This window comes from Myotis daubentonii, chromosome 1 (genome assembly GCF_963259705.1).
Source record: "Myotis daubentonii chromosome 1, mMyoDau2.1, whole genome shotgun sequence".
In the NCBI taxonomy this organism is placed as follows: domain Eukaryota; kingdom Metazoa; phylum Chordata; class Mammalia; order Chiroptera; family Vespertilionidae; genus Myotis; species Myotis daubentonii.
In genome coordinates, this window is record NC_081840.1 from 108,757,664 (window position 1) to 108,785,456 (window position 27,793).

At 48.7% G+C, this 27,793-nt stretch overlaps 1 protein-coding gene and 1 pseudogene across 4 annotated transcripts in view; both read right to left on the bottom strand.

The window, feature by feature from the left end:
• Positions 1 to 7,232: 7,232 nt before the first annotated feature.
• Positions 7,233 to 27,793, bottom strand: part of PPCDC (phosphopantothenoylcysteine decarboxylase) — a 41,321-nt gene continuing 20,760 nt past the window's right edge. For 2 of the 4 annotated variants that reach the window (XM_059656737.1, XM_059656727.1), the window contains exons 3-6: positions 17,850 to 17,945; positions 16,824 to 16,952; positions 12,286 to 12,454; positions 7,233 to 11,859 (exon numbers count right to left, since the gene is read on the bottom strand). In XM_059656737.1, the coding sequence (XP_059512720.1) occupies positions 11,774 to 11,859; positions 12,286 to 12,454; positions 16,824 to 16,952; positions 17,850 to 17,945 (480 nt within the window). In that variant the 3' untranslated portion in view covers positions 7,233 to 11,773. Of the gene's footprint in view, positions 11,860 to 12,285; positions 12,455 to 16,823; positions 16,953 to 17,849; positions 17,946 to 20,883; positions 20,975 to 27,793 lie in introns of all 4 variants that reach the window. The other 2 variants (XM_059656757.1, XM_059656746.1) reach the window with 2 other exon arrangements.
• LOC132224240 (U6 spliceosomal RNA) lies at positions 23,597 to 23,691 on the bottom strand (annotated as a pseudogene).

Below are 27,793 nucleotides of genomic sequence, written 5' to 3' on the forward strand. Positions count from 1 at the left end.
CAGCAGCCAGGGTCCCCAGACTGCGAGAGAGCACAGGCCAGGCTGAGGGACCCACCTGAGTGCACAAATTTTTGTGCACCAGGCCTCTAGTATATATATATTCATTTCAGGTGTACAGCATAGTAGTTAAATAATCATGTGCTTTACAAAGTGTTTCCCCCTGATATTTCAAGTACCCACCTGGCACCATACATAGTTATTATAATATTATTGACTATATTCCTATGCTGTACTTTACATCCCCGTGACTATTTTGTAACTACCAATTTGTATTTCTAAATCCCTTCATCTTTTTCACCAAGCCTCCCAAACCTCCTCCCATCTAGCAACTATCACTCTGTTCTTTATATCTATGAGTCTTTTTGTACTTTGTTCATCCATTTATTTTGCTCTTTAGATTCTACATATAAGTGAAATCATATGGTATTTGTCTTTCTCTGTCTGTAAAGTCCATTAATTAAAAATTTTTTTAAAAATGAATGGAGGTCCAGGAATAAAGAAACATAGTCAGCATTCGATGATGCAACATTGTTTTTGCAGTGGCCTCAGGTTGCTGTTCTTGTCTGAAATATGCAGGCAAACTAACATCCCTTGGGATAGGGACTTTCCTTTTCTTATCAGCCCTGCTAGCCTACAACCTGTCCAGGCCTGGGAGCATGCAGATGGTGTGGTCTGCCTGGCTGCATAATCAGCAGCCAATTCCCTGCTCATCCACCTGTGATGCAATAAGTGAAGGGCCCTACAAAGGCCATCTGAGCTTTGGACCAGGCCCTCCATTGTCTGTGCAATGGCAGTTGACTCACACCTGAATGCCAAGTTACCCTGAGAGTCACACCCTCCATACGTATATGATCCTACAGACTTTCTGCCCCTAACCTATAGTATTACAACATCCAGACCACCACAGGCTCTCCAGAAGCTCCACAGGGACTGAGCTGGAGTCATGGCAGAATCTGTAGAGCAGGGGGGACATTCCTGGCTCCCGGATATCTGCCATTCAATTTCTCGGTCTTCCTGTTCATCAATCATAGAAAGGGGGACACTCAATGGATGACATGTTTTTCCTAGAAATCCCCTGCTTTGGCCACTGCTCCCCTGGAGATCCAGGAAGATCATGAAAGACTGCAAAAGAAGACTTTGGGGCATCCACCATGCCCCAGCTGCCCACCTTCCCTAGCCACTGCTCACTTGCCAGTCTGGGAGAGGCCATACATAGACTGCAGGGACAGCCTGGCAAATGGCCTGTCACATTCCAAGACTAAAGCCATCTATCTCTGTTTCCCCACTTGGTCTCTTTTTCTGATCTTCCTCCAAAGCCCTGAGCCTGGGAGGCAGTATGACCCACAGAAAGAACAAGAAGACAGCACAGCTTTCTCACTTAAATGCTGTGAGACCTACAGGAAGTTAAGAAACCCCTTTGGTTTTTTTTTGTTTTTTGTTTTTTAATTAAATCTTTATTGTTCAGATTATTACATTTGTTCCTCTTTTTTTCCCCCCCATAACTCCCCTCCTCCCAGTTCCCGCCCCACCCTCCGCCCTCACTCCCCACCCACTGTCCTCATCCATAGGTGCACGATTTTTGTCCAGTCTCTTCCCACATCTCCCACACCCCTTTCCCCCCCAAGAATAGTCAGTCCATTCCCTTTCTATGTCCCTGATTCTATTATAATCAACAGTTCATTCTGTTCATCAGATTATTTATTCACTTGATTCTTAGATTCACTTGTTGATAGATGCATATTTGTTGTTCATAATTTGTATCTTTACCTTTTTCTTCCTCTTCCTCTTCTTAAAGGATACCTTTCAGCATTTCATATAATCCTGGTTTGGTGGTGATGAACTCCTTTAGCTTTTCCTTATCTGTGAAGCTCTTTATCTGACCTTCAATTCTGAATGATAGCTTTGCTGGATAAAGTAATCTTGGTTGTAGGTTCTTGGTATTCATCACTTTGAATATTTCTTGCCACTCCCTTCTGGCCTGCAAAGTTTCTGTTGAGAAATCAGCTGACAGTCGTATGGGTATTCCCTTGTAGGTAACTGAGTTTCTTTCTCTTGCTGTTTTTAAGATTCTCTCTTTATCTTTTGCTCTTGGCATTTTAATTATGATGTGTCTTGGTGTGGTCCTCTTTGGATTCCTTTTGTTTGGGGTTCTCCGCGCTTCTTGGACCTGTAAGTCCATTTCTTTCACCAGGTGGGGGAAGTTTTCTGTCATTATTTCTTCAAATAGGTTTTCAATATCTTGCTCTCTCTCATCTTCTGGCACCCCTATAATTCTGATGTTGGTACGCTTGAAGCTGTCCCAGAGGCTCCTTACACTATCCTCGCATTTTTGGATTCTTTTTTCATTTTGCTTTTCCGGTTGGATGTTTTTTGCTTCCTCGCATTTCAAATCATTGACTTGATTCTTGCGCTCCTCTGGTCTGCTGTCGGGCGTCTGTATAATATTCGTTATTTCAGTCCGTGTATGCTTAATTTCTAGTTGGTTCCCCAATATAAGATCGAGGGTCTTATTAGTTTTCGTGTAGATCTCATTAAGTTTATCGGCAGCTTCTAAACAGTTCTTGAGAGACCTTAAAAGTGTGGTTCTGAACTCTATATCTTCCATTGACAATTTTGTCCTGTTTCTTTGTCTCCACATTTTGTTATGCTTCCTTGGTGCACCCCCTAGTGGTCTTTGTTCGCAGTCTTATAGTTAAATCTTGATTGTTGTAGCTAATTCCAGGGAGGGTTTGACCTCCAGGCCAAGTGGCTATGAGAATCAGCTGTGTCAGCAGTGAGAGAACTTCTGTCCTCTAGGGAGGTGCTAATCTAGCCTTTGCCTGAGGCTATCCAGCAAATGCCTCTGTGCAGGGCTTGGGCGGGGCGGGTCGCACAGGATCAACAGGGTGGGCCAGAGAGAGCAGTTATGGCGGCTCTCAGTCCTGTTTCCAGGGGCTCTGCCTCTCTGAGTCCCAGCACCCGCTGCAAAGCTGGGAGAGAAAGCTGCACTCGCTCTGACCGAAGCCAGACAGTCCCGCTTCTCCTGTTTGAGTCTGGGTCCCTAAAGACTCGCCCGGATCTGGTGCTCAGAGTCTGCGACTCCCTCCCGATTGAAAACAACAACCGCGCCCTCCGCCGCCAGCCCGCTCCGCGCACTCGGCACCTCAGAATTTGACTTCAGCACTGCGCCTCCTCTGAGTGTCCGTGTGCGTTTCTCTTTCCTCCTAGTTGTAGGACTTCCACTCAGCCAGCGTTCCTGTGGTTCTGGGTGATGTCCCTTCCGTTTTTTGGTTTCACTTTTGAAGTAGTTGTTCAAAGCAGCAAACTCCGGCGGTAACCTATGCCGCCATCTTGGTTCTCCCCCAAGAAACCCCTTTGCCCAAGTTGGTTTGGCTCAGTGGATAGAGCCTCAGCCTGTGGACTGAAGGGTCCCAGGTTCGATTTCGGTCAATGGCACATGCCCTCCCTGGCTGCGGGCTCGATCCCCAGTAGGGGGCATTGCAGGAGGCAGCCAATCAATGATTTTTTCTCAACATTGATGTTTCTATCTCTCTCTCTCCCCCGCTTCCTCTCTGAAATCAATAAAAATCCTATATAATAAAAGATTAATATGCAAATTGTCCCCTGGACTGGGAGTTCGACCAGGGGGTGGGGCCAGCTAGCCAACCTCCCACATCCCCTCCCCCTGGCTGGTTCGGCTGGATGGGCCGGACCCCACCCATGCACAAATTCGTGCACTTGGCCTCTGGTGTGTGTGTGTGTGTGTGTGTGTGTGTGTATACTTTTTTAAAAATAAACCCCTTTGAGCCTCAGTGTTCTCATCTGTCAAATGGGGACAATAATGTCCTCCTTAGAAACTGCTCTGAGCATTACATTATAAATGATGGCTGTTACTTCATAGGGCATGGTTGCTGAACTGTACTTCCCTCTGGTGCTCTGTATGTAGGGTGACCACACATCCCAATTTACCCAGGACAGATCCAGTTGATGCCTATCGTCCTGGTACATTTATTGTCCCTTTTTGCTCTCAGAAGTATCCACTTTGGACAACAAAATATATGGTCAGCCTACCTGTACCTCTTTCTATTCCCAACTCAAGTCTGGCCTGTGTGAGCAGCACCACCCATTTCTACTCTCCCCTATGATAGGCCATGTCTTGGTTCATAGCTAGGAGAATTTTTATATTTTCTCAGGTTCTTCTTCTTCTTCTTCTTCTTCTTCTTCTTCTTCTTCTTCTTCTTCTTCTTCTTCTTCTTCTTCTTTTTAATGGGGATAGCAATGCCTATCTTGGAGGATTTTTAGGAGAATTAAATGAGTTAAGGTATACAAAGCTCATACCTGGCATAGGCCAGGTCCAGCAGTCATTCCAGTTGTTCCGCCATTAGGGTCAATTTGCATATTACTCTTTTATTATATAGAATACTAGAGGCCCGTTGCAGGAATATTCCTGCAAGAATAGGGCTTCCTGTGGCTGGAGCAAAGCAGAGAAGGGAGTGAAACTCACTGAGGCGGGCTTCGCTCCCGCTTCAAGCCCCTGCAGCTGGTCTTGCCCTCCCGCTCCAAGCCGCTGCCCCTTATGCTCCCAGCCACAGTGGTTGGGCTTGCCCTCCTGATCCCAGTCGCTGGGGCTGGGCTTGCCCTCCTGCACCCATCCCCTGCAGCTGGGCTTGCCCTTCCAATCCCAGTGGCTGGGGCTGGGCTTGCCCTCCCGCCCCCATCCCTGTGGCTGGGCTTGCCCTCCCGCTCCCAGTTGCTGGGGCTGGGCTTGCCCTCCTGCTCCCAGTTGCTGGGGCCGGGCTTGCCCTCCTGCTCCCAGTTGCTGGGGCTGGGCTTGCCCTCCTGCTCCCAGTTTCTGGGGCCGGGCTTGCCCTTCTGATCCCAGTGGCTGGTCTGGGCTTGCCCTCCTGCACCCATCCCCTGGGGCTGGGCTTGCCCTCCTGCTCCCAGCCACTGCCCCTCCCACTCCAAGCCCCTGCCCCTTCCGCCCCCAGCCGCTGCCCCTTATGCTCCCAGCCACAGTGGTTGGGCTTGCCCTCCCGCTCCCAGCTGCTGCCCCTTCCTCTCCCAGCCGCTGCCCCTCCCGCTCACAGCAGCTGCGGCTCCGTTTCTATCCTCGCGGCCTCTACTTGGCTCCCTTCTGTACCACTTGGCCTCCATGTTGTCATCAGTCTTCACTCGCAGCTAGTATATGCAAATTAACCGCCATCTTTTAGCTTCTATAATTGAAACATTGTACCTTTTGGAGCTGTTGCTTCAGGAGCTCAGACGCCAGCAGCGGCAGGCAGGGAACCTGGCTTCCTCCGTCACTGGAGCAAGCAAGCCTCCTGTTCGTGTTAGTTGCCTGGCTGCCGCCGCCATCTTGGTTGGCAGTTAATTTGCATATCACCCTGATTAGCCCATGGGAAGGGTAGCGGAGGTACGGCTAATTACCATGTTTCTCTTTTATTAGATAGGATATCCGAATGGCTGAATGACTGGAATGCCTGCAGCCCCTCGTCCTAGCCAGCCCCGCCTCCAAACAGGTACCCCCACCCTGATCGGGGTTGGGGCCAGTCGGCAAACCACCCTCAGCCCCTCACCCTGGCCAGCCCCGCCCACAGCCCCTTGTCCCAGCCAGCCCACCCCCGATGGCCCCCATCGGGGCAGGCTGGCTGGACCACACCAGTGCACGAATTCGTGCACCTTGAAAGGAACTGTGGGCTGCGAGGCTGCGGTGGGCACAGGTGTGGGTCTCGGCCCATCCTCCGCAACCCCACCTGGCCCCTCCCACCGCGGCCCCCAGTCCCCTGTCTGCCAGCAGCCCCACTCCTGCCACCACTGCTCCCATGTACTGACGATGCTGGCCCTGAGCAATTGGGACCAGTGCCAGCAGCAGGTGCAAGCGGGGCTGGCGCCATCAGCAAGTGTGAGTGGCAGCTGCTGCCCTGATCACCCCTCAGGAGAAGAGGGAGGTGAAGAAGCCCTCAGGGGCGATCAGGGCCAACAGCCGCCACTAGCACCCGCTGACAGCGCTGAGCGATCGGGACTGGCACTGGGCGCTGTTGTGGAGAGTGAGCGACAGAATAACCAGAATTCCAGACTGATTAAAATTTGGAGAGCCTTTATTGACTGGCCAGTGTCCGCTCCTACACTCGGGAAGCCCAAGAAAGAAGCGGCCACGACCATCTGCAGAGTCCAATATTTAAAGGGGACAACTACATCCGTGTTCAGGTTCCCATAGCAAGCAAAGCCAAGTTACAAAAGCTCATTGTGTAGTTTTAGCCAAGCTACTCATCATCCTCCTGTTATTCATTTCTGGATAACTTAAAGGTCAGGACTATTCTTAATTTTGATCTGTTAGTTCTTTGTGGGCCGTTGCTCGGGTGTGTGAGCTAAGTTCCTAGAAACTTTGCACAGGCTGTCAAGCTGCTGAGGTGGCTAGGGAATTAAGCAGGCCTAAAAGTTTTCCTACTCTGTAACAGTGCCAGCTGCGGGTGCAAGCAGGGCCATCGCCAGCAGTGGGTGCGAGAGGCGACTGCCACCCTGATCACCCCTGAGGAGCAGGGGGAGGTGGAGAAGCTCTCAGGGGCGATCGGTACCGCCAGCCACCGCTCACACCCACTGACAGCGCTGTGATCGGGGCTGGTGCTGGGAGCTGGCAGCGGGTGTGGGCGGGGCTAGCACCGGCAGCCAGTGCGAGCGCTGGTGGGACTGCAGTGCATGGGAGCAAAGAATTTTCAGTAACCATGACAGCGACTGGTGCCCCGCCTTGGTCTGGCGCCCCAACTCACCTGCCCCACCATCCCGCCATGGCCTATGCCCACCATGTTCCACACTCTGCCACCTGCTGCCTACGCCCACCATGTTCCGCATGCGTCCCCTGGTAGTCAGCGCACGTCATAGCGACTGGTTGTTCGGTTGTTCTGCCATTCAGTCTAATTGCATTTTAGGGTAATATATATATATATATATATATATATATATATATATATATATATATATATATATATATATGTTTTCAGGGAGAAAGGGGGAGGAAGAGAGATTCAATCAATGATGAGAGAGAATAATTGATCAGCTGCCTCCTGCATGCCCCCTACTGGGGATCGAGCCTGTAACCCGGGCATGTGCCCTGTCCTGGAATCAAACCGTGACCTCCTGGTTCATAGGTCGACACTCAACCACTGAGCCGCGCCGGCAGAGCAGGAACATTTCTCTTTTTTTGGTTAATCCTCACCCAAGGATATTTTTCCATTGATTTTTTTTAGAGAGAGAGAGAGAGAGAGAGAGAGAGAGAGAGAGAGAGAGAGAGGGAAAGAGAGAGGAAACATTGATGTGAGAGAGACACATTGATTGGTTGCCTCCCACGGGCTCCTGACCACAGCTGGGGATCGAGCCTATATCCAAGGTATATGTTCTTCACCGGAATTGAATCCAGGACCCTTCAGTCTGTGGGCTGATGCTCTATCCACTGAGCCAAATGGGCAGGAATACTTTATTGAATGCATGTATTTAAGTGCTTTTGTGGTAGATAATTTATTCAGCTGGCTCAAAACTTGAAGTAAGCCTCTGACCTGTTTTTCAACCACCCAATTTCCTTGCTGAATGGCAAACAATGGCTCATTTCTTGTTTATTTTTCAATAGGTATTTGATGTATACATAAGCCAAGGTGAACATATTCTCCTTTTCTCCCTCACTTTTTTACACACAGCTAGCATGCAATACATTGTTCTGTATCTAGCATTTTCTTTTAAGCAATATATCTCAGACATTGTCCAATACTAGCACCTGGGTAGCTTCCCCACACTTTGCCTTGTAGAGTTCCACTGCAGCAATGGTTCTCAACCTTGGCTGCACATTAGAATCACCTGGGAATCTTTTTAAAATCCTAATTTCTGGGCCTCATCCTCCGGAAATTCTGTTTCTTTGTTACTAATGTTGTGACCCCACCCCATAACAAAGAAACAGAATTTCCGGAGGATGAGGCCCAGAAATCAGGATTTTAAAAAGATTCCCAGGTGATTCTAATGTGCAGCCAAGGTTGAGAACCACTGCACTGTAGGAATGACCCTAATTTATTTAAGCAATCTCCAGCTGTTTTATGGTGAGGGTGTTTCCAGCCTTTTACTACCATCAACAATGCTGTAGTGAACAGCCTGGTTGAGACATAATGTCATATATGTGAGTGTCTCTATGGGACAAAGCCTTAGAATTGCTGGGTAAGGTATATATGTGATTTTGAAAGATATTTTTAGATTGCTCTCCAAAGAGCAACACTTTCACTATCTAGTAGGTGAAAACTTTTATTTCAGTAGAGTTTGATTTGCACCACTTTCTTCATCAATGCAGTTAAGTAGCTTTTAATGTTTAAAGGTGTGTGTGTGTGTGTGTGTGTGTGTGTGTGTGTGTGTGTGTGTGTCTGTGTGTACTCTGTTTTTATCACCTGCTCACTTTTCTTGTGTGTTCCTGGTCCTTTTCTAATCAATGTACAGGAGCTCTTTATGTATTAGGGGAATTAGATCTCTGTTCTGTGAGCTACAGATAATTTCCCATTTGTTGTTTGTCTTTTGACTTTGCCTTTGGGCTATTGCTAGGCAGAATTATCTTTCTGTAGTCAAATTTATCAGTCTTTGATTTTATGGCTCCTAGGTTATGTGTGTCTTGCTCAGAAAGGAGCAGGACCTTCCCCCCACCCCTCTACTCCACACACACCTTTTTTAATTTTGTCAGTACAAGAGGCTTGGAATGACCTACCAGGTTTTGTGAGGAAGAGGACAACTCCTCCCCTCTAGTCAATCCCCAATTTAGGGAGACACAAAGTAAACTCACTATTGCAATTCTGTTATAATAAACTAGAGGCCTGGTGCACGACTTTTGTGCACTGGGGGCAGGGGTCCATCAGCCCAGCCTGCGGCCTCTCACAGTCCGGGACCCCTCAGTGGATGTCCGCCTGCTGGGGGTAGACATCCCCCAAGGGGTCCCCAGCACTGCCGCGAAGGCAGGAGTGGCTTCTGCCACCGTAGCTGCTCACCAGTCGGGAGCCTGGCTTCTGCACACTGACCACCAGGGGGCAGCTCCTGCATTGAGTGCCTGCACCCTGGTGGTCAGTGCATGTCATAGCGACTGGTCAGTGCATGTCACCGGTCATTTTGCCACTTGGTTGACTTGCATATTAGGGTTTTATTATATAGGATGAGAAAGTGGCACAATGGGTACCAGTCTGAGTTGGCCAGGGAAGGCTTTCCAAAGTAGGTGGCACCCAGACACACAGAGGCATGAGTAAGAGTCAGCCAGGTAAAGAACAGCCTTCCAGTAAAAGCATCAGCATTTGCAAAGGCAAGAAGCAGCAGGACTCCATCAAGGTTGTCCTGTCTGCAGGACTGGTGTGGTGTAAGGGGTGGAGTTAGAAAGGTAGGCAGGGGCCAAGTATGTCTTACTCCGGAGTCAGGGCCTTACTCTAAGGCAGTGGGGAAGTGGCAGAGGGACACATAAGCTGTATGGAGGAAGAACTGACAGCCCAGTGTAGAGACTGGGACCTGGCTCAGAGGCTTCCGTTCCTTGACCAGCAGCAGCCCTAGCAGCCTATAGAGCAGTGGTTCTCAACCTACTGGCCTTTAAATACAGTTCCTCATGTTGTGACCCAACCATAAAATTATTTTCGTTGCTGCTTCATAACTGTAATGTTGCTACTGTTATGAATCGTCATGTAAATATCTGATATGCAGGATGGTCTTAGGCGACCCCTGTGAAAGGGTCGTTCGACCGCCAAAGGGGTCGCGACCCACAGGTTGAGAACCACCAGCCTACAAACTTCTCTGCTCCTGTGATCTTTTATTAAAACAGTATTTTATAGCAGGACTCCTGGGCAACAGTCTTCCCAAAAGGGTCCAGCACAGAGCCTGGCCCACAATAAGCACTCAGTAAATGGTAGCAGTTCCTATTAAAATTGGAAAGCCTCACCATTCATTAGCAGGGTGCTGAAGGAAAGGAAGGGCCATGTGGACAGGAAGAGGGACGCTGGAAACCATTTAAGTGGAATTTTGGGACTGTCTCTGAATTTCAGTCACCCAAGCTCTCCCCACACCCCGACCTCCAAACCAGCCAAATAGGCTGGTTCTTGGTGCTGCCATTTTAGTTATATTTTCTTCAGTGCCCGGAGGCAGTTTTATCCCAAAGGGTCACTTGATTAAGTCAAGTGCTATAGAGATAGAGGCTCCTGGAGGCTTTGGGAGGCCTTGGTTCCAGCCAGGCTTCCTGGTACCCCTTGAAGGCACCTCTACTCTCAGTGGTCTGAGGGCATGCATGGGGTCCCATTCACCCCTGGCCTGGAAGACAAGAGAGCAGAAAGCCAGCCCTAATCTCAGCTCCAAATAGGAAAACAAGCACCTCCCCGGTGCAGCAACCAAACAGCAATTAGGTCAAAGGCAGGAGAGAGTTTCTAGGGCTGAGCATTGTGTCTGGAGCCTGCTTCCTCATCCATTTGTGTTGTTGGGCACTGGGTGGGTGGGGCACACTCAGGCCCCCATCTGAGGTGCAGCAAAATTGAGGACACAGGCCCTGGCTGGTGTGGCTCAATTGGTTGGATTGTCATTCCATATATCAAAAGGTCGTAGGTTCAATTCTCAGTCAAGGCACATGCCTGGGTTGTGGGTTTGGTCCCCAGTTGGGGTGAGTACGAGAGGCAACCAATCGATGTTTCTCTCACATCAATGCTTCTCTTTCTCTCTCCCTTTCTCTTCTTCCTCCCCCCCCCCCCTCTAAAATCAGTAAACATGTTCTCAGTGAGGATTAAGGAAAAAACACACAAGAACAACTGAGGACACCAGGAAGCAAGGGGACTGAGTTTCAGGGCAGGTTCCAACCCTGCTGGCTGTGTGCCTGTCACTTGCATAAAGGGCTACATCTGCTTAGGGTCGGGATTTTATTTTTCCCAAAATGAAACAGTCTATTTCAGTAATGTTAGGAATAAACTTCCATTTATTTTACATTTACTATGTAGGAGGCACTCAGTGGGGTCGTTATTCTACACAAATTATCTCATTTGATTTTCTTAATAACTCTGGGAGGGTAGAGTGATATAGATGAGGAAAGTGAGGGTCAGAAAGGCTGAGCCCTGAGCCAAGGTCCCACTGATAGCAGGTGGTAGAGCTGGGATTTAAACCAGGGCTGTCTTGCTTCAGAGCCCTTTGCCCTTAACCACTGTGTGCCATGGGGCCTAACAAGCACCGGATCCTTCCTCACCCACACCTGGCAACACCCCGATCTCTGAGACCACAGATGGGCTGTGAAAGAAGGAAGGAGTCTCTCAAAAGGTCACTTTTCTTTATTTCCCAGTACCCCCAATCTTACAGCATGATCAGGGTCTTTCCAACGTGTAGGCTTTCCTGACCCTGCAGGGCAGCTGAAGTTCCAAAGGCCTGGCCAGGGCCCCGCCACCCTGGGAATCTCCAGCTGAGACCATTTCTAAAAGTGGTTCCTGGGCACAATGTGGAATCAGGTTGGCCAGTCACTCCTCAGTCCCCTCCTAGAGGCACAGGGACAATGCAGCAGCTTGCCCCTCTGGCTTGCTGGAACCATCCCAGGAAAAGGAGGGGAGGAACTCCAGATAGCAAGGAGTCTTCTGGCTGAAAGAAGTTGAGACCTGGGCCAATTTACCTTGGGGCAGGTCGGGCCCTTGGTGACTGTGGAGCAGACCCAGGCTAGACCCCTACTCAGCAAAGGTGAATTCCCGCCATACTTTGCCAATGTCCACCTTCACTGACATGGCCTGAAAACACACTGGGTACAGAGGGACACACATGAGAGATCCTGGGTTCAACCCTGTTGAAAGCCAGCATGCTGGGAGAGAACTTCCTTCACTTTGTCCACAATGGTGTCCACCTCAGCCATGGCCCCCAAACCTAGGGAACAAAGTTCTGCTGTGGCCCTGCAGACTGAGGCAGGGTACCACCCCCGACTCCCATCCCACCCGGGACTCCCCCAAGGGCTCCACCCAGACCCCAGTGCCTGAGAAGGACAGGACCTTCTGCCTGAGCCAGACCCTCACATCCTTCTGAAACCCACCAGGACAGGCCCCGGAAACAGTTACAGTAGCTGTCATGAACTATGCACAGGCTGTGTGCCAGGGATACCACGCCACCTTACATGAACTATCTCATTTAATCCTAACAACTCTGAGGGGGAAGGAATTATGATTTCCATCTTCCAGATGAGAAAGCTGGGCTCGGAGGAGAATGGTTTTGCCTGAGGTCACAACAGGCTGGGATCTTAATCCAGATCTGACCATGGGCCATGAGGACAGGCTGTAAGCCTGGCCAGATGCCCACCTTGGTCTCCACACACCAGCTTCTTGGCCACACAGGGGATCTCGATATAGCCAAAGGCCTGGAGCTGGCCCACCTGCTGCGAGGTAAGGGGATGCTCCCACATGGCGGTGTTCATTGCTGGGCAGAAGAGCAGGGGCTTTCCACGGTCCCAGGCCCGGATGACACAGGTCTGTGAAAAAGGATGGGGGAGGGGGCGCCTGCTGTTCCAGATGCCATCCTCCCCAACCCTTCCAAATCCTACACACCATCCTCTGGGTCACACAAGTAGCCATGAGGTTAGGATGACTGAGGTTAGGATGACAGAGGGCTGCTATCTGCAGGGAGCTGTCTCATGTCCCTCTAGGAAAAGAGAGGGGAGTTCAGAGAACAATGAAATGAAGAGGCCAGGACCAATGCCACCCTTCTCAGTGCCCCTGCCCTCTCCTGGGGACAGGAAGGAAGTAGGACAGCACATAGCCTCTGGATCTGGCTGTTTGCATCGTCCCAGACACCAGCATTTGTTTCCCACCAATGTCTCTCAGAGTTCAGCAACCAAGCTATGAGTGGACAGTTTCAGTCACACTTTCTCTTGGCCCCATGACACCTGCTGCTTCTGCAAAAAGTCATGAGTATACCTAGAAGAGCCCCCTGACTGCATGTAGGGTGGGGTGAGGGCTGGGCTGGGGTTTCTACGTCTCCTCAAAATAAAACACACTGACCAGAGCAGAAACCAAACCCCTCCATGTCCCACACTTTCTTGCTTTGCCCACCTCATCTCTAAGCTCAGGGCTTCCTGGACAAACCAGAGCTCCTCCAAACCTTCTGGCAGCAAGAGGAATGAAAGGAGGCATTAGTTCCCATCATAACTTCTGTTTGGCCAACACTGTATTCAGCAACTCAGGTTCTGCCCCTGGGAATCTGCGTGGGCGAAGAGAAGGCCTGGATCCCGATCAGGAGACCAGCTCCCAGCTAGGCTGGTGACCCAAGGAAGTCTCCTTCTCTTTCTGGATCTTCTTGGCTGTTTACCACAAGGAAGGGGCCAAGGACTGAGTAGGCCAGAGGGCAGGTCAGATGACAAAAGGCCCGGAGGCCAGTACACAGATTCACACTCAGCACACTGCTCTAATAGTACCACAAGTTCTGGGCACTAGAAAGGAAGGAAGGAGAACTGAAGGAGAGAAGTAGCAGGGTGAGCTTCTTTTCCAGGATAAAGGATAAAGGATATAAGGATAAAACATCTTTTGAGAGAGGACAGAGCCACAGAGCAAGAATGGTGACAGTTTAAAAACATTGTAAGATTTGCAATTTCTTAAAATATTTGCCTTTGCCCAGCCAGTGTGTCTCAGTGGTTGAGCATTGACCTATGAACCAGAAGTCACAGTTCAATTAGGGTCAGGACACATGCCCGGGTTTCGGGCTCGATCCCCATTGTGGGGCAGCCGATTGATGCTTCTCTCTCATCATTGATGTTGCTCTCTCTCCCTATCCCTTATTCTCTGAAATCAATAATATATATATATATATATATATATATATATATATATATATATAATAAAAAATATATATATAATATATATATAAATAATCAATAATAAAATATATATAGACTAGAGGCCCAGTGCACAAAAATTTGTGCACTCGGGGGGGGGGGGGTGGCGGGGAAGGAGGGTCCCTCAGCCAGGCCTGTGCCCTCTCGCAGTCTGGGACCCCTCGGGAGATAACGCCCTGCTGGCTTAGGCCTGCTGCCAGGTGGCAGAGGGCAGGCCCAATCCCTAGGTGCAGCCCCTGGTCGGGCTCAGAGCAGGGCCGATTGGGGAGTTGGGGCGCTGCCCCCTGTCATGCACAGAGCAGGGCGGATTGGGAGGTTGCAATGCCACCCTCAGTCACGCTCAGGGTAGGGCCAATTGGGGGGTTGGGGCACCGCCCCCTGTCACACTCAAGGCAGGGTCAATAGGGAGGTTGCGGCGCCACCCGCTCCCCCCTGACACACACAGAGCAGGGCCCGGGGGGGGGGGGGGGAGTTGGGGCGCCGCACCCTGTCACACACAGAGCAGGGTCAATCAGGGGGTTGGGGTGCCGCAGCCTGTCACACACAGAGCCGCAGGGCGATCAGGGGGTTGGGGAGCTCCCCCCTATCAGGCACAGAGCAGGGCTGATCAGGGGGTTGGGGCGCCTTCCCCTGTCACGAACAGAGCAGGGCAGATAGGGAGGTTGTGGCCCCGCCCCCTGTCACACACAGAGCCGCAGGGCAATCAGGGGGTTTGGGCGCTGCCCCCTGTCACGCTGATCCTGGTGCTGGGAGGCATATTACCCTTTTACTATATAGGATAGAGGCCTGGTGCATGGGTGGGGCTGGCTGGTTTGCCCTGAAGGGTATCCTGGATCAGGGTGGGGGTCCCCACTGGGGTGCCTGGCCAGCCTGGGTGAGGGGATGATGGCTGTTTGCAGCTGGTCACACACCCTTCAGGGTGGGGGTCCCCACTGGGGTGCCTGGCCAGCCTGGATGAGGGGATGATGGCTGTTTGCAGCTGGTCACACCCCCTTCAGGGTGGGGGTCCCCACTGGGGTGCCTGGCCAGTCTGGGTGAGGGGCTGAGGGCTGTTTTCAGGCTGTGGGTGACGGAAGCTCCCAACCGCTCCTTTTTTTCTTTTTTCTTTTTATTCTGGGCCAGCTTTAGCTCTGAGGCTCCAGCTCTTAGGCCTCCACTCCTGAAAGCAGGTATCTGGTTTGTTTCGGTTCTATAATCGAAACAATGTATAACTCCAGCTCTGAGATCCCGGCTCGCTGAAAGCAGGTTTCTGGGGTTTTGTTTAGCTTCTATATTTGTAACTATGTTTCAAACTGCAGGCTCAGAGGCCGGCAAGGCAGGCAGGGAACGTTGGAGTCCTCCGTCACTGAAGCAAGCAAGCCTCATGTTAGTTCCAGCTGCCTGGCTGCCGGCCGCATCTTGGCTGGCAGTTAATTTGCATATCGCCCTGATCAGCCAATGGGAAGGGTAGCAGAGGTATGGCTAATTACCATGTTTCTCTTTTATTAGATAGGATATATATTTTAAGTTTGCCTTCAAGTGAAACCTTTTGCGGAAAATGATCTGGGGGCTGGTCTTGGGAACTTATTCTACTGTTCAGCCAACTCAGGAGGAGGGAACTCCAAAGATTTCAAGGAGCAATGGCAGCTTCAAGGAAAAAAAGGAAAGCAGAACTTTCAGGAGGGAAGGAGGGAGCCCTCTCGGAGAGCAGCCTAGGCTGGGGCTTAATTCCTAGAGCTTGGTGTGCTTCGCCACATCAGCCAGCTGCTGACTAGCAGTGGGAAGCCTAGAGGTTTGGTAACACAGTGCTGGTCACATACAACTCTGACCCACTTAAATCAAAGTGGCAGGAGGCTCACAGGCTCCAGCTGCCCTGTCAGCCCTGGCACCAACCCCACTGGGAAGCCTTCTGCACTCCCTTACCCTGCTTCTGGCCACATAATCTGTGTGCTGCCCTTCTTCTGGTCACCTTGTGTTCTTATTCAAATAATGCTTAAATCACTAGTAGATTCTTCCAAAGTGCTTTAAGTGCCAACAACAAGCATAGGAGGAGACTAACCTATCTGACCCCCCAAAATATTGACCCAGCTTCATTATTCACTTCTTCGCCATATTAAACTCTGAAAAACTCCAGGCTGTTTGCCACAGTAAAATTACTAATTATCTCATACATATAATAAGTATATGCCTACTAGTGTGCAAGGTGGTGACTCTATTGTCAAAGGACTGACTGGAAACACTGAAGATTGGGCCACACACCAGAGCATACTCCCTTCTCACCTGAATGAGTGAACAAAAACCCTCTCCTTCCAGACTGTGAGTTCCCTGTGTCCTGTGTGTCTCTCAGCATGGGTCCAGTTCATGGTAGGTAAAAGCTCAATAAATGAGTAAAGGTAGGGTAATAAGGCAGAGGGAGGAGAGAGATCATGCCTAACTCCTTCCAGGATGATCAGTACACAAAGTTTCTTTAAGGACAATAGCTCCCTGAAGATCTATCAATCCCGCTTTGCACAGCTGAACTTGTGCTCCTTTCCTCCATCATCCATAAGCTCACACTCTTGCCCTGTCTTTCTCCTATTTTCCTCTCTCATCTTTCCCTGGTACACAGGAAAACTGCACCTCCACCTGTGACTAAACACAGAAGAGATAAATGTGTGAGACATCCATGAAGAAGTTAACACTCTTATTAGTTGCCCATGTGGATACCCAGATCCCAGTGAGAAGGCAGGCAATGGAACTAGGCCAGGAGACTGACAGAATGGCAGCCCATGAATGAAGGACAAAGGAAGAGCTGAGCATCAAAGGGGACAGCCTCAGAAAGCACCCACAAGTCGAGTCCATCCATCCACCACACCTTCTGCCAACTTGTCAGAGCATAGGTGAGATGGGTAGGGGCAGAGGGACAGTGTTCTGAGCAAACAGGACCATGATAAAAGGATTCCAAGGTGAGAACCTTATACAAAGGTAGTCTATAGCTCAGCAAACTGGGAGAGAGGTTCAAGGAGGAAGGAGGGTACAGGGATTCACTCACAAGCAAGTTGTCACAGATGCCACTGGCCACCTTCCCCAGAGTGTTGGCATCGAGAGGAGCCACCAGCATAAGGTCTGCCCACCTCCGAAGGTCAATGTGGAGAACTGGGTCGGACCGGCACTTCCACATCTGGCAAGGAGAAAGAAATGGGGTCACTGGGCAGACCACTCTGTTGGTGGAGGGAAGGAGGTGTGGGCGGGGGAACCTGGGGGGAGGAAACAGAGGCCAAGGACACTAAGTCAGGAACCCGAGGAAGACCACCTGATGAGCAACCCTGCCCAAATCCACTGCCACTCCCTCTCACAGCAAAGCTGGTGAGAGCACTGGCTGCAGAGTCAATAGCCTGAGAGAAACCAGGCCTAAGAAAACAAACACCCCTTGTCTTTCCAAGCTATTCCCTTTATGGTTTGGTTTTCAAGAGAAGTGACATCTGGCAGGGAACTCCTGCCCTGTCTGCTTGAGGCGGATGCTTGGGTTGTCTAAGCCAGTGGACAGTGAGAAATGTCTGGGGCAGTGAGAAATGGGGGAGGGGAAGAATTGGGGAAGACGGACCAATCAGAAATGTTCTAGGCAGAGAATGTTTAAAAATGCCTGGCAGGGCACCCCTTTGAGGCCCACACTCAATGTCTGGTGAATCAGCCAGTGCCCACCCTTCTGAGAGAGAGCAGATGTAGGCTGTGGGAAGTGAGGCACTCTGGACAGCCCTGACATTGGGAGCCATGGGGACATGGTGAGGGAAACAGAGCTCTTCTGTGGTTGTATCAGCCCAGATAAGCCCAAGGGCATTCAACTTCAGGCTCAGGGCCAACGCTGAGCTCTGCCTGGGGTGGGGGGAGACTATAGGCCGCCCACAGGCCAGAAGCTAGACAGTTGTTTTCCTCATCACCTCTGCCTTGAGGGCCCTAACTGCTGACGTGAGCCTGGTCTGTCTGCTCTGACCACCAGGACTATGGGCTGCAGGAGTACAGTCCTGTCCTGTTGATAGACACATGATGGAACACAGCCCTGGGGACCCCCAGCACTGACCTCCCATTCATCCGCATCGCTGTAGAGGGTGACGGGAATGTCCTGGGGGCTGTAGAAATGTTTGGCTCTTTCAGTTGTGACCACTGCTACTTCCAGCTGTCACCAAGAAAAAACAGGTGGGTGTGGGGGGTGATACATGTTATCAGAGCCACTCCTGGAAGCCATGTGGGCCCAGGCCAGGCAAGAGCTTTCTTCATAGCCTAGCTACAGAGAGGACTTCTCCCTCCTTGGCAGTTTCCATAACTACTTCTACTGTCACCAAAAGTTCAGGCCCCACCAGGTGTGGCTGTTTCACTTCCCTATCAAGGAGCTACTGTGGAATCAGCCATCAACTGTGCAATGTATATAAAGCTGCAGCTGCCACAGGCTCCTGCCGCTCCGGCAGAATGAGGCAAGAGCAGAGCCAGATGGGAAAGAAACTCAGGGCAAGAGCAATCCAGAGGCCATGGCTGGCAGGAGGGGCCATCCCAAGGAGGCTCACAGGTCCTGAGCTCTGGACCACATTGAAGCCCTGCCCTCTGCAGGTGAAGGCACTGGGAGCTGGGGCCTGGCACAGGGTGTTTGTGTCCATGACCAGCGAGAGAGTAGGCAGTTTCTTCTCGTACTTCTAAGAACCAGGACTCATGGGCTCCAGCTGCAGACAGGCTCCAGGAAAACCAAACCCACATCACGTGCCTACACGCATGGGGCAAGAACAAAGTTTACCTTCATACTACTCATTTACTAGATAAGTTAACAATGCAAACAAGGGGGATGGTTAAGGTGCTTAACAGAATGATGGCCTTGAGAAAGAGCACAAGGTAATGTGAACGGCACTCAGGGTAAAGGGGCCCAGAAGAGGTGGCTGTGAGAAGGATGTAGGAAATAACACGTTTGGGGGACATTTATCCAGAAGGGAGAAATGTCAAGTGTGACAAGGACAGAATCATTGACTAACCAGAGGAGAGGTCATGGGTGATAGTGTCTGGGCCAGATCCAGTCTGCAGACATGTTGTTTGGCTTGCATGGGGTTATAAACATTTTTGAGCCAGTATATACAAATCAAAAGATTTCACATAGAAAACTTATTTTCCTGGCTTCTCTTGGAAATCAGAAGCTCTGGCAATGCTGGACCCATATTCCTACTGATAACGACTTAGTGGGATTGAGTGATGGCTGTCTCTTTGGATGAGGTGTGCCTATGCCCATTAACCTAGTCCCCAGCCCTCCCTTCCGTCTCCCCAAGGTTTTTTCTCATTTCTTTCCTGCTTGTCATGGGACAGTATTCTACACAGCACTTAAGAGAAAAGCAGAGAACAGAAGTCTCAGAGAGGCAGCCTACAACAGAACTTCAGAAGCTCTGGTGTTCCCAGCTCTACTGGAGAGCTCTTGGGCTTGTCCATTCTCTCTCACTCCCCTGTAAGAACCTACGATACTCAGAACTTGCTCAAAACCTCAAGGACCTTTTAAAAAGTCATTTAAATCAAACCCCCACTGAGCACTGGAGTCCCATCTAGGACAGCCCTGAACAAGCCTTGTCCAGTTCTGAACAAGATGGCAATTGGATGGGGCTGCCATTACTCCACTAAGTTGCTGAGGAACCAACACAGGTGGGGAGAGCAGGAGGAGATAGGACAGTGCTGAGACTCTTAAAACACAGACAGTGACAGGGGGACATATGGGGCATAGTAAGTTAGGGTACACAGAGGAAAAATTATATATAAATTTCAGATGAGCAGAGAAAATTCAATCTACACACAAAAAAATAGGAAAGGCAAAAAAGAAGCAGAGAGAAAATATGAGAAGTATAAAGCATGAAATTAAGATGGCAGAAGTCCTAATATAATCATAATTATAGTAAATATATAATGGGTTAAATTCCCTGATCAAAATTCAGACCCTCATATTAGATGTTTTAAAATCCATCAATCACATCAAAATGTGCCTAAAAAGGCACATTTAAAACAAAAGGATAGCCCTCGCTGGTATTTCTCAGTGGTTAGAGTGTTGGCCTATACATCAGAGGTTGGCAAGTTCGATTCCAGTCAAGGGCACATACCTGGGTTACAGGTCTGATTCCTGTTCCCCGTCAGGGCGCATGTAGGAGGCAACCAATCACTGTGACACATCGATGTTCCTCTCTCCCCCGCCCTCTCTTTACTCTTTCTTTAAAAATAAATGGCAAAAATATCTTCACACCTGGGTGAGGATTAAAAAAATAAAAGAATATGTTAAATTAAAGAATAAACTTTCAGTTAAATAAGGTGGATTAAACTCTGCTCCCTCCCAAAGCCCCTGAAATAAGAGTAAAGGGATTTTGTAAATAGTATGAACCATCAAGAACAAAGAGAAGAGGACAAAAACAAAAACAAAACAAAAAAGCAGTTAATATATGTAAAAACACTTTTGGAATATGGAATTGGAAAGAGGTATTAGTAGATTCAAAGCAGATCAGATGAGATCAGATGCCATTTTTTTTTCAGATGCCGTTTTTTTAAATGAACATTCAGAGGGGAAAAAGAACTCTTGGAAATGAAAATTATAAATAATGAAATTTAAAAACTCAATATAAGTTTAGAAGAAATCATTCAGAAAATAGAAAGATAAAGAAATGGATAATAGCAGGGGGGAAAGGTGAAAAAATCAGATCAACTCCAGAATTCCAAAATCTGACACATAATGAGTTCCAGAAAAGAAGAACAGAAAAATAGAGGGAAGAAAATTACAAAAGAAATGAAATTTTCCAGAACTGAAAAACTCAGAGGTGGGAGTCATCTCTTCTGCCTGTAGGAGTTTGAGGTGTCCCAACGTTAGGCTCAGGGAACCTGGAGTATCACATCCCTAGAACCCATTGTCTGTCAATGCCTATACCCACACTAACTCTTCTAGAAGCTACATCCTCCTGCTGATGTATATGGAGCTTGCAATCCGCAAAAAAAAATTAAGAGTTCTTCTCACCCATGTTGCTACTGAGCCACAAGCCCTAAACTGCATCTGCACAGTTAACTCTTCTAGTCCCAAATGCAGTTTCTCACTTTTCCCTGGTAAAATCCACCTTTCCAGAGTTGGTCCCCTGTTTCAGTCTATGGAGCTCTTGGCCTGTTCTTCTTGGCCTATTCTCCACCAGCACCACCATCAACAGAGCCCTGAAACACGAATTCAAATCATGAACAGAACAAAGACAAGAGCAGAGCCCTTCCATAAGTCTAGGGTTGAGGGTGGGGAAGAATCCTTCCCAAGTAAAATCTTTAAGTGGTTATAAATATGCTAACATCACCAGGTGGTCAGGGGATGTCCTAAGGTTACATCAAAACCTTACCTAAAATCCAAAAATACTTTGTCTGATATTCAAAAAAACTAAAATGGGTATGCCTTATTCCCAATGAGCCCAATCAAGCCCAGTAACAAACCATTTCCTAAGTGCTTACAAGCCCTGTCTATAGATATCTGTGGAGCCCGCCTCCTTTGTCGTTTTGCTAAATGGATATTAGTCATCTTTAGGCCCAGGCCCTCTGCTGTCTCTAACGCACCCTGTAGGTCACCAACTATAACCTCAGTACTCCAGGCGACCTTGCCAAGGACAGAAGATGAATCACCCAACTTGGGGTTCATGTCCCTCCTATCACCATCTGTCCTACTTTTTCAAGTTCAAAAGAAAAAATGGAAACAAAACAAGACTTAAGTCCCTCCCATTTCTTTCTTTCCATCCTAATGTTATGCCATTGGCCTCCAGCACCAGGCATTGTTTTGTTTTTTCCAAATACACAGAACAGTCCTCTTGGTTGTCCTGTTTCATTGCAAGCTTCAGCTCAATCTGGACCACATAAACCTTCATGTTTAGTCACATGTCCTCCTTTCCATCTGTGTTCTCCCCTCACCCCAACTGATTTCTTTATTTAATATTTATTGTTGAAAGCTTTACAGATGTCGCCTTGTTTCCCTCCGCTGACCCTCTCTACCCCGCTTCCACCTCTTCTCCAGGCCTTCACTGCACTATTGTCTGTGTCCATGGGCTATGCATATATGCATGTAAGTCCTTTGGTTAATCTCTTCCCATCCCTACTTCCCTCTAAAACATGTCAGTCTGTTGCATCTTCGTTGTCTCTGGTTCTATTTTGTTTGTCAGTTTATTTTGTTCATTAGATTCCACATATGAGTGAGATCATGTGATGCTTGTCTTTCTCTGTCTGGCTTATTTCTCTTAGCATAATACTCCCCATGTTGTCTCAAAAGGTAAGAGACCCTTCTTTTTTACAGCTGCATAGTATTCTATTGTGTATATGAACCACAGTTTTTTTATCCATTCATCTACTGATAGGTACTTGGGCTATTTCCAGATCTTAGCTATTATAAATAACTAGTGGCCCCATGCACGAAATTCGTGCATGAGGGAGGGGGTGTCCCTCAGGGGATGTCCAACTGCTGGAAATTCCCTGTGGGATCGGGCCTAAACCGGCAGTCAGACATTCATCTCACAATCTGGGACTGCTGGCTCCTAACCACTCACCTGCCTGCCTGCCTAATTGCCCCTAACCACTCAGCCTGCCGGCCTGCTCGCCCCCAACTGCCCCTCCCACCAGCCTACTTGGCACCAACTGACCCCCCCGGCTGGCCTGCTTGCCCCCAGATTCCACCCCCGCAAGCCTGATCACCCCCAATTCCTCCCCCCTCGCTGGCCTGCTCGTGCCCAACTGACCCCTGCTGACCTGCTCACTCCAAACTGGCCCCCACTGTCCTGATCACCTCCAACTGACCCCCACTGACGGCCTGCTTGCCCCCAACTGGCCTCCCTGCTGGTCTGCTTACCCCCAACAGCCCCGCCCCCCACCAGCCTGATCACCCACAACTGCCCTCCCCTCTTGGCCTCTAACTGCCTCTACCTCAGCCCCGCCACCATGGCTTTGTCCAGAAGAACATCGGAAGGTCTCCTGGAAGGTCTCCCAGTGTAATTAGCACATTACCCTTTTATTAGTATAGATAGAGGCCTGGTGCACAGGTGGGGGCTGGCTGGTTTGCCCTAAAGGGTGTCCTGGACCAGGGTGGGGGTTCCCTTGGGGCGTGGGGCAGCCAGGGTGAGGGGCCTGTGGTGGTTTGCAGGCCAGCCACACCCCCATGGGGTGAGGGTCACCGCTGGGGGTGTGTGACAAGCCTGGGTGAGGGGCTGAGGGCTGTTTTCAAGCTGGCCACACCACCTTCAGGGTGGGGGGTCCCCGCTGGGGTGCCTGGCCAGTCTGGGTGAGGGGCTGAGGGCTGTTTTTAGGCTGGCCAAGCCCCTTCAGAGTGGGGGTCCCCGCTGGGGTGCCTGGCCAGCCTGGGTGAGAGGCTGATGGCTGTTTTCAGGCTGGCCACACCCCCTTCAGGGTGGGGGTCCCTGCTGGGATGCCTGGCCAATCTGGGTGGGGGCTGATGGCTGTTTGCAGGCTGGCCACGGCCCCCAGCAACTCAAGGTCCCAGCCCCTCCTTTTTTTCTCTTTCTTTTTCAGCGCCTCCTTGAGCGGAGGGAAGCAGGTATCTGGGATTTATTTATCTTCTATAATTGAAACGTTGTAGCCTTGAGCAGAGCCCAGGGCCAGCCAGGGTGGGCAGGGAAGGTTGGCTTCCTCCATTGCCGGGGACAACCCAAGCCGCCTGCTTGCTCCAGCTACGTGGCCGCTGCCATCTTGGTTGGGTTAATTTGCATACTCATACCTGAGTGGCTTGTGGGTGTAGCAGAGTGACACCAATTTGCATGTTTCTCTTTTATTAGTGTAGATGCTGCTATGAACATAAAAAATATGGAATGCTTCACGGATTTGCATGTCATCCTTGCACAGGGGCCATGATTATTGTTCCAATTTTAGTATACTGTATTTTTCCGTATATAAGATGCCCCCAACTATAAGATGACCCCCACTTTTCCTACCCAAAACTAAGAAATCAGTATTTTAAATATAAAACAGAACACATTTTTATTTAGTAATTACAGTAGGTAATGTTTACATACCAGTACTATGATATTATGCAGCATATCCCTTTATCCAACCTCTGTTGCATCACTGCTCTCTTCTTCATCACTATTAGTTCCAGACATATAAATTTCTTCAACTTCTATTGTATCACTGCTGTCTTATGAGTCACTGTCTATATATGTGAGATCATCCTCATAAGCTGGTGGCATTTTCTGAGCTAACTTTGTTCGTGTTCTCATGGCCAACCCTTCTCTCCTCATGAAATTGAAGCACCATTTTGCCTTTCCTATAAAATCAACAATGTTCATTTTGCTTGCAAACATTCTTGCCTGACATTGAATAAGCTTGGTTCACACATAAGCCACTCTGGCGCTGCTCCATAATCCGAGTCTTAAGCCCCTGCTCCGAGTTTGCTCATTTTGCTGGTTTTCCTCGTAAGGCCTTCTTCTTTTTTGGCATCTTAAGGAGTTGTTCTTCCTGTTTTCTCCACTGTCTGATCAGACACTCAGTGGGAGGAGGTCCAAATTGTCTCTCTGCAGCTCTATTTCCATGTTCTTTTTCATAGCTGATTACATTCAGTTTGAATTTTGCAGAGTAAGACAATCACTTACCGGTATTTATCTTTTTATTTTTTGACATCTTTATGGGCTCAGAACGCTCTGGTCTCTGTTGCATCTGCACACTCTTCACCTCCACTTCCAATTACGGCATCAGCTGATGTCAGTAACAATAAGGCTCAGGATTGGAGGAAGCCTATTTGACAAGGTATGGGCAGCCACGAACCCCTGTGGCTCCCTCCTCGGGTGACTTTATGTATAAGATGCTCCTCCGTGTATAAGATGCCCCTCAATTTTCAGTCTAATGACTTTATAAAAAAAATAGCATCTTATACACAGAAAAATATGGTATGTGCTGCTGAAGTGAGCACTCCATCTGTTTTCCAATCTCTGTCAACAGAGGGCTTTCCAGGTACTTATATCAGTTTCTAATCACTGCCTTGTTTTCCTCATGGGTACCACTTTCTCATTTCTAAGAGTTTCCCAACCATCTTGAACAATTTGCCACTTAAGAATGTCCCAGTTCAGCCCTAACCGGTATGGCTCAGTGGATAGAGCGTCGGCCTGCGGACTCAAGGGTCCCAGGTTCGATTCCGGTCAAGGGCATGTACCTTGGTTGCGGGCACATCCCCAGTAGGGGGTGTGCAAGAGGCAGCTGATCGATGTTTCTAACTCTCTATCCCCTTCCCTTCCTCTCTGTAAAAAGTCAATAAAATAAAAAAAAGAAAAAAGAAAAAAGAATGTCCCAGTTCATCCTCTTCTATCCTGAAATTTTGAAAGCTTCATCCTGAACATCTAGTTCCCCTACTCTCCCCAACTCCCAAACTGCCTGCCAGGTCTTCAAGTGAAGACTGTGCCTGGGCCCAGTCTTCAGAAGCATTCCATTTGGTAATGGCTGTGTTTAGGGGCTCCCTCCTCTATCTCAGCTCTACCCTTTCTTTACTTCTACATCACCTTCAGGGCCTCAGGGCCTGTCCTTGGCCCCTAGAGGGTGCCAGGTAGGGCTCCCACACTGGGGATTAGCCCCTGCTTGAGATCTTCCCTCTAAGCTCCTCCCCCAGTCTCTCAATTGATCCCTCTCTGGCTACCTTCCCAGGGAACACAGTTGTTAGGGAGTTTCCTGGGGTCACTGTCGTTACCTAAAGAGTAATGTGGAAAGTATATGATGGGTCCATCCTTTCCAGTGCTCCTACCCTGACCCTACTGAAGTAGCCACCACTCCTTAGAAGTGACCCTGACCCCAGTGCTGTCCAGCAGGCCCAGGCCAGTTTTTCTGGTTTTAGAGAGATGTCACTTGATCTGATTCATCAGCCCTATGGGCTTTGTTCTTTCATTTTCATTCACTCTGTCAAAAGGTCTGGGAGCCAAGTTTGCACACATTTGAAGAAAATAAAAAGCAAGCTGTGTTACCTTCTAGATATTAAATTACTCAGACTATTGACTCATTCAACCTGACCTTTCTCCCAGCAAATGCCAAGGAGTCCTGGCAGGGCAAAAACAACTCCTGAGGGCAGGAACCCTCCTCAGCTTTCTCTTACACACTCCTAGGACCTGATAGAAGCAGGGCTAGGCATTAAAACAATCGCCCACATACTACAGAGCTCCTGAAAGGCAATTCTGTGCACAGTCTTTTGGCAAGACCACTGTGAACAGTTTTTATATCTAATGTTTTTAAGCTGAACCTCTTTGTGTGATGTGACCAATGCCTGGCCACACCCTTATATGAGCTTCCTGTCTGTATTTTGCCCAGTATTCATAGTGATTTCCTTCTGAAACTAGTTGGCAAGTCTGGTTTCCTTTTCTCTGCTGAAGAGACTGACTTTAAAAATAAAATAGAGAACCTGGTGAGTGAACCTGGCTGGAGAACCTGGAGAACCTGGCTGGAGAACCTGGAGAACCTGGCTGGAGAACCTAAAGAGAACATGGCAAGAGAACCTGGACAGAACTTGACTAGAGATCCAGACCAGAACTTGGCTGGAGATCCTGGCTAGAGATCCTGGCTAGCTGCTGATCAACTGAACGCTGTCTCCGTGTCATTCCCTCTTCGCCGACTCCGTCCACACCTTTGGGGACTCCTGGACCTGCTGGGGTTGGACCCCAGCAGGCAGATGGAGGAGAAGGAGGTGGTTCTGTTGGGGTCCTTTATAGCTGGGGTGGGGACTGTCTGCCCCCATCTCCCCCGTCTCCCCCTGTAAGGCCAGTGAAATCATTTGGTCTGGCCATGCCAAGGCAACCACAGGTGGGACTCCAAAATTCAATAAATATAGGGGCTTTTTAAAAAATAGCAACATAGATTTATATTAAGTGAATTATATTAAGTGAATGATGTTATCAATATCCAAATGGCCCTTGGCAGAAAAAAGGTTCCCCACCCCTGCTTTATGGAAAAGATAATGGGGGATTAACCCTACGAAAATTTAGGGTTCTGGTACCTCAATTTTCTTGGGTTCAATGGTCTGGGACATATTAGTTTGTCCTTTCAAAATGAAAGCTATTTCACTGTTCATCCCCTTAGATTAGTGGTTCTCAACCTTGGCTGCACATTAGAATCACCTGAGAATCTTTTTAAAATCCTGATTTCTGGACCTCATCCTCCGGAAATTCTGTTTCTTTGTTATGGGGTGGGGCCACAACATTAGTAACAAAGAAACAGGTGATTCTAATGTGCAGCCAAGGTTGAGAACCACTGCCTTAGATCATGGCTTTGGCTAGGGTCACTCACACAGGTACATTCGATGGGAACATGGCTGGGTCTGGAGAGCTAATGGCTCCCGTGTCTGGCACCTCAGGTGAGAGGCTTAAATAGCTAGCATCTGGCTGCATTTTGCTCTACAGCAAGATAATCAGATGATTTCTTATATGGTACCTGGATTCTAAAAGGAAAGCAGAACTTGCTAGGTCTCTTGATTGTGGTTTTTGGTTGTGCTAGAATGAATTATTGCTCATTTAACTAACAATAGAATAAGGGGTCTTAAGAAAAATTCATATCCAATCAGATTTCAGGAAAAGATTAGATTTAGAGGATGAGGAATCCCATATTTACTTTGACAATTCGGTTAAAATAGTTAATTTGTGAATCTTATGGAATCTTTTTGAGATTTTGTGAATGTTTCCTCTAATACCATTTAAAAATAAGTAGTTTTCATAAGATTAGCCTAACTTATATTTACAATTATTATTTTTTAACTTTATTGTTGAAAGTATTACTTATGTCCCCCTTTTTCCCCATTGACCCCTTCTAGCCCACTCCCAGGCCTTTACCACACTATTGTCTGTGTCCAGGGGTTATGCATATATGTATATAAATTCTTAAGTTAATCTCTTCCCATCCCCACCTTCCCTCTGACATGCAACAGTCTATTCCATGCTTCTATGTCTCTATACTCTATCAGTATCACATGATTTTATTCATATGTGGAATCTAATGAGCAAAATAAACTAATGCACAAAATAAAAAATA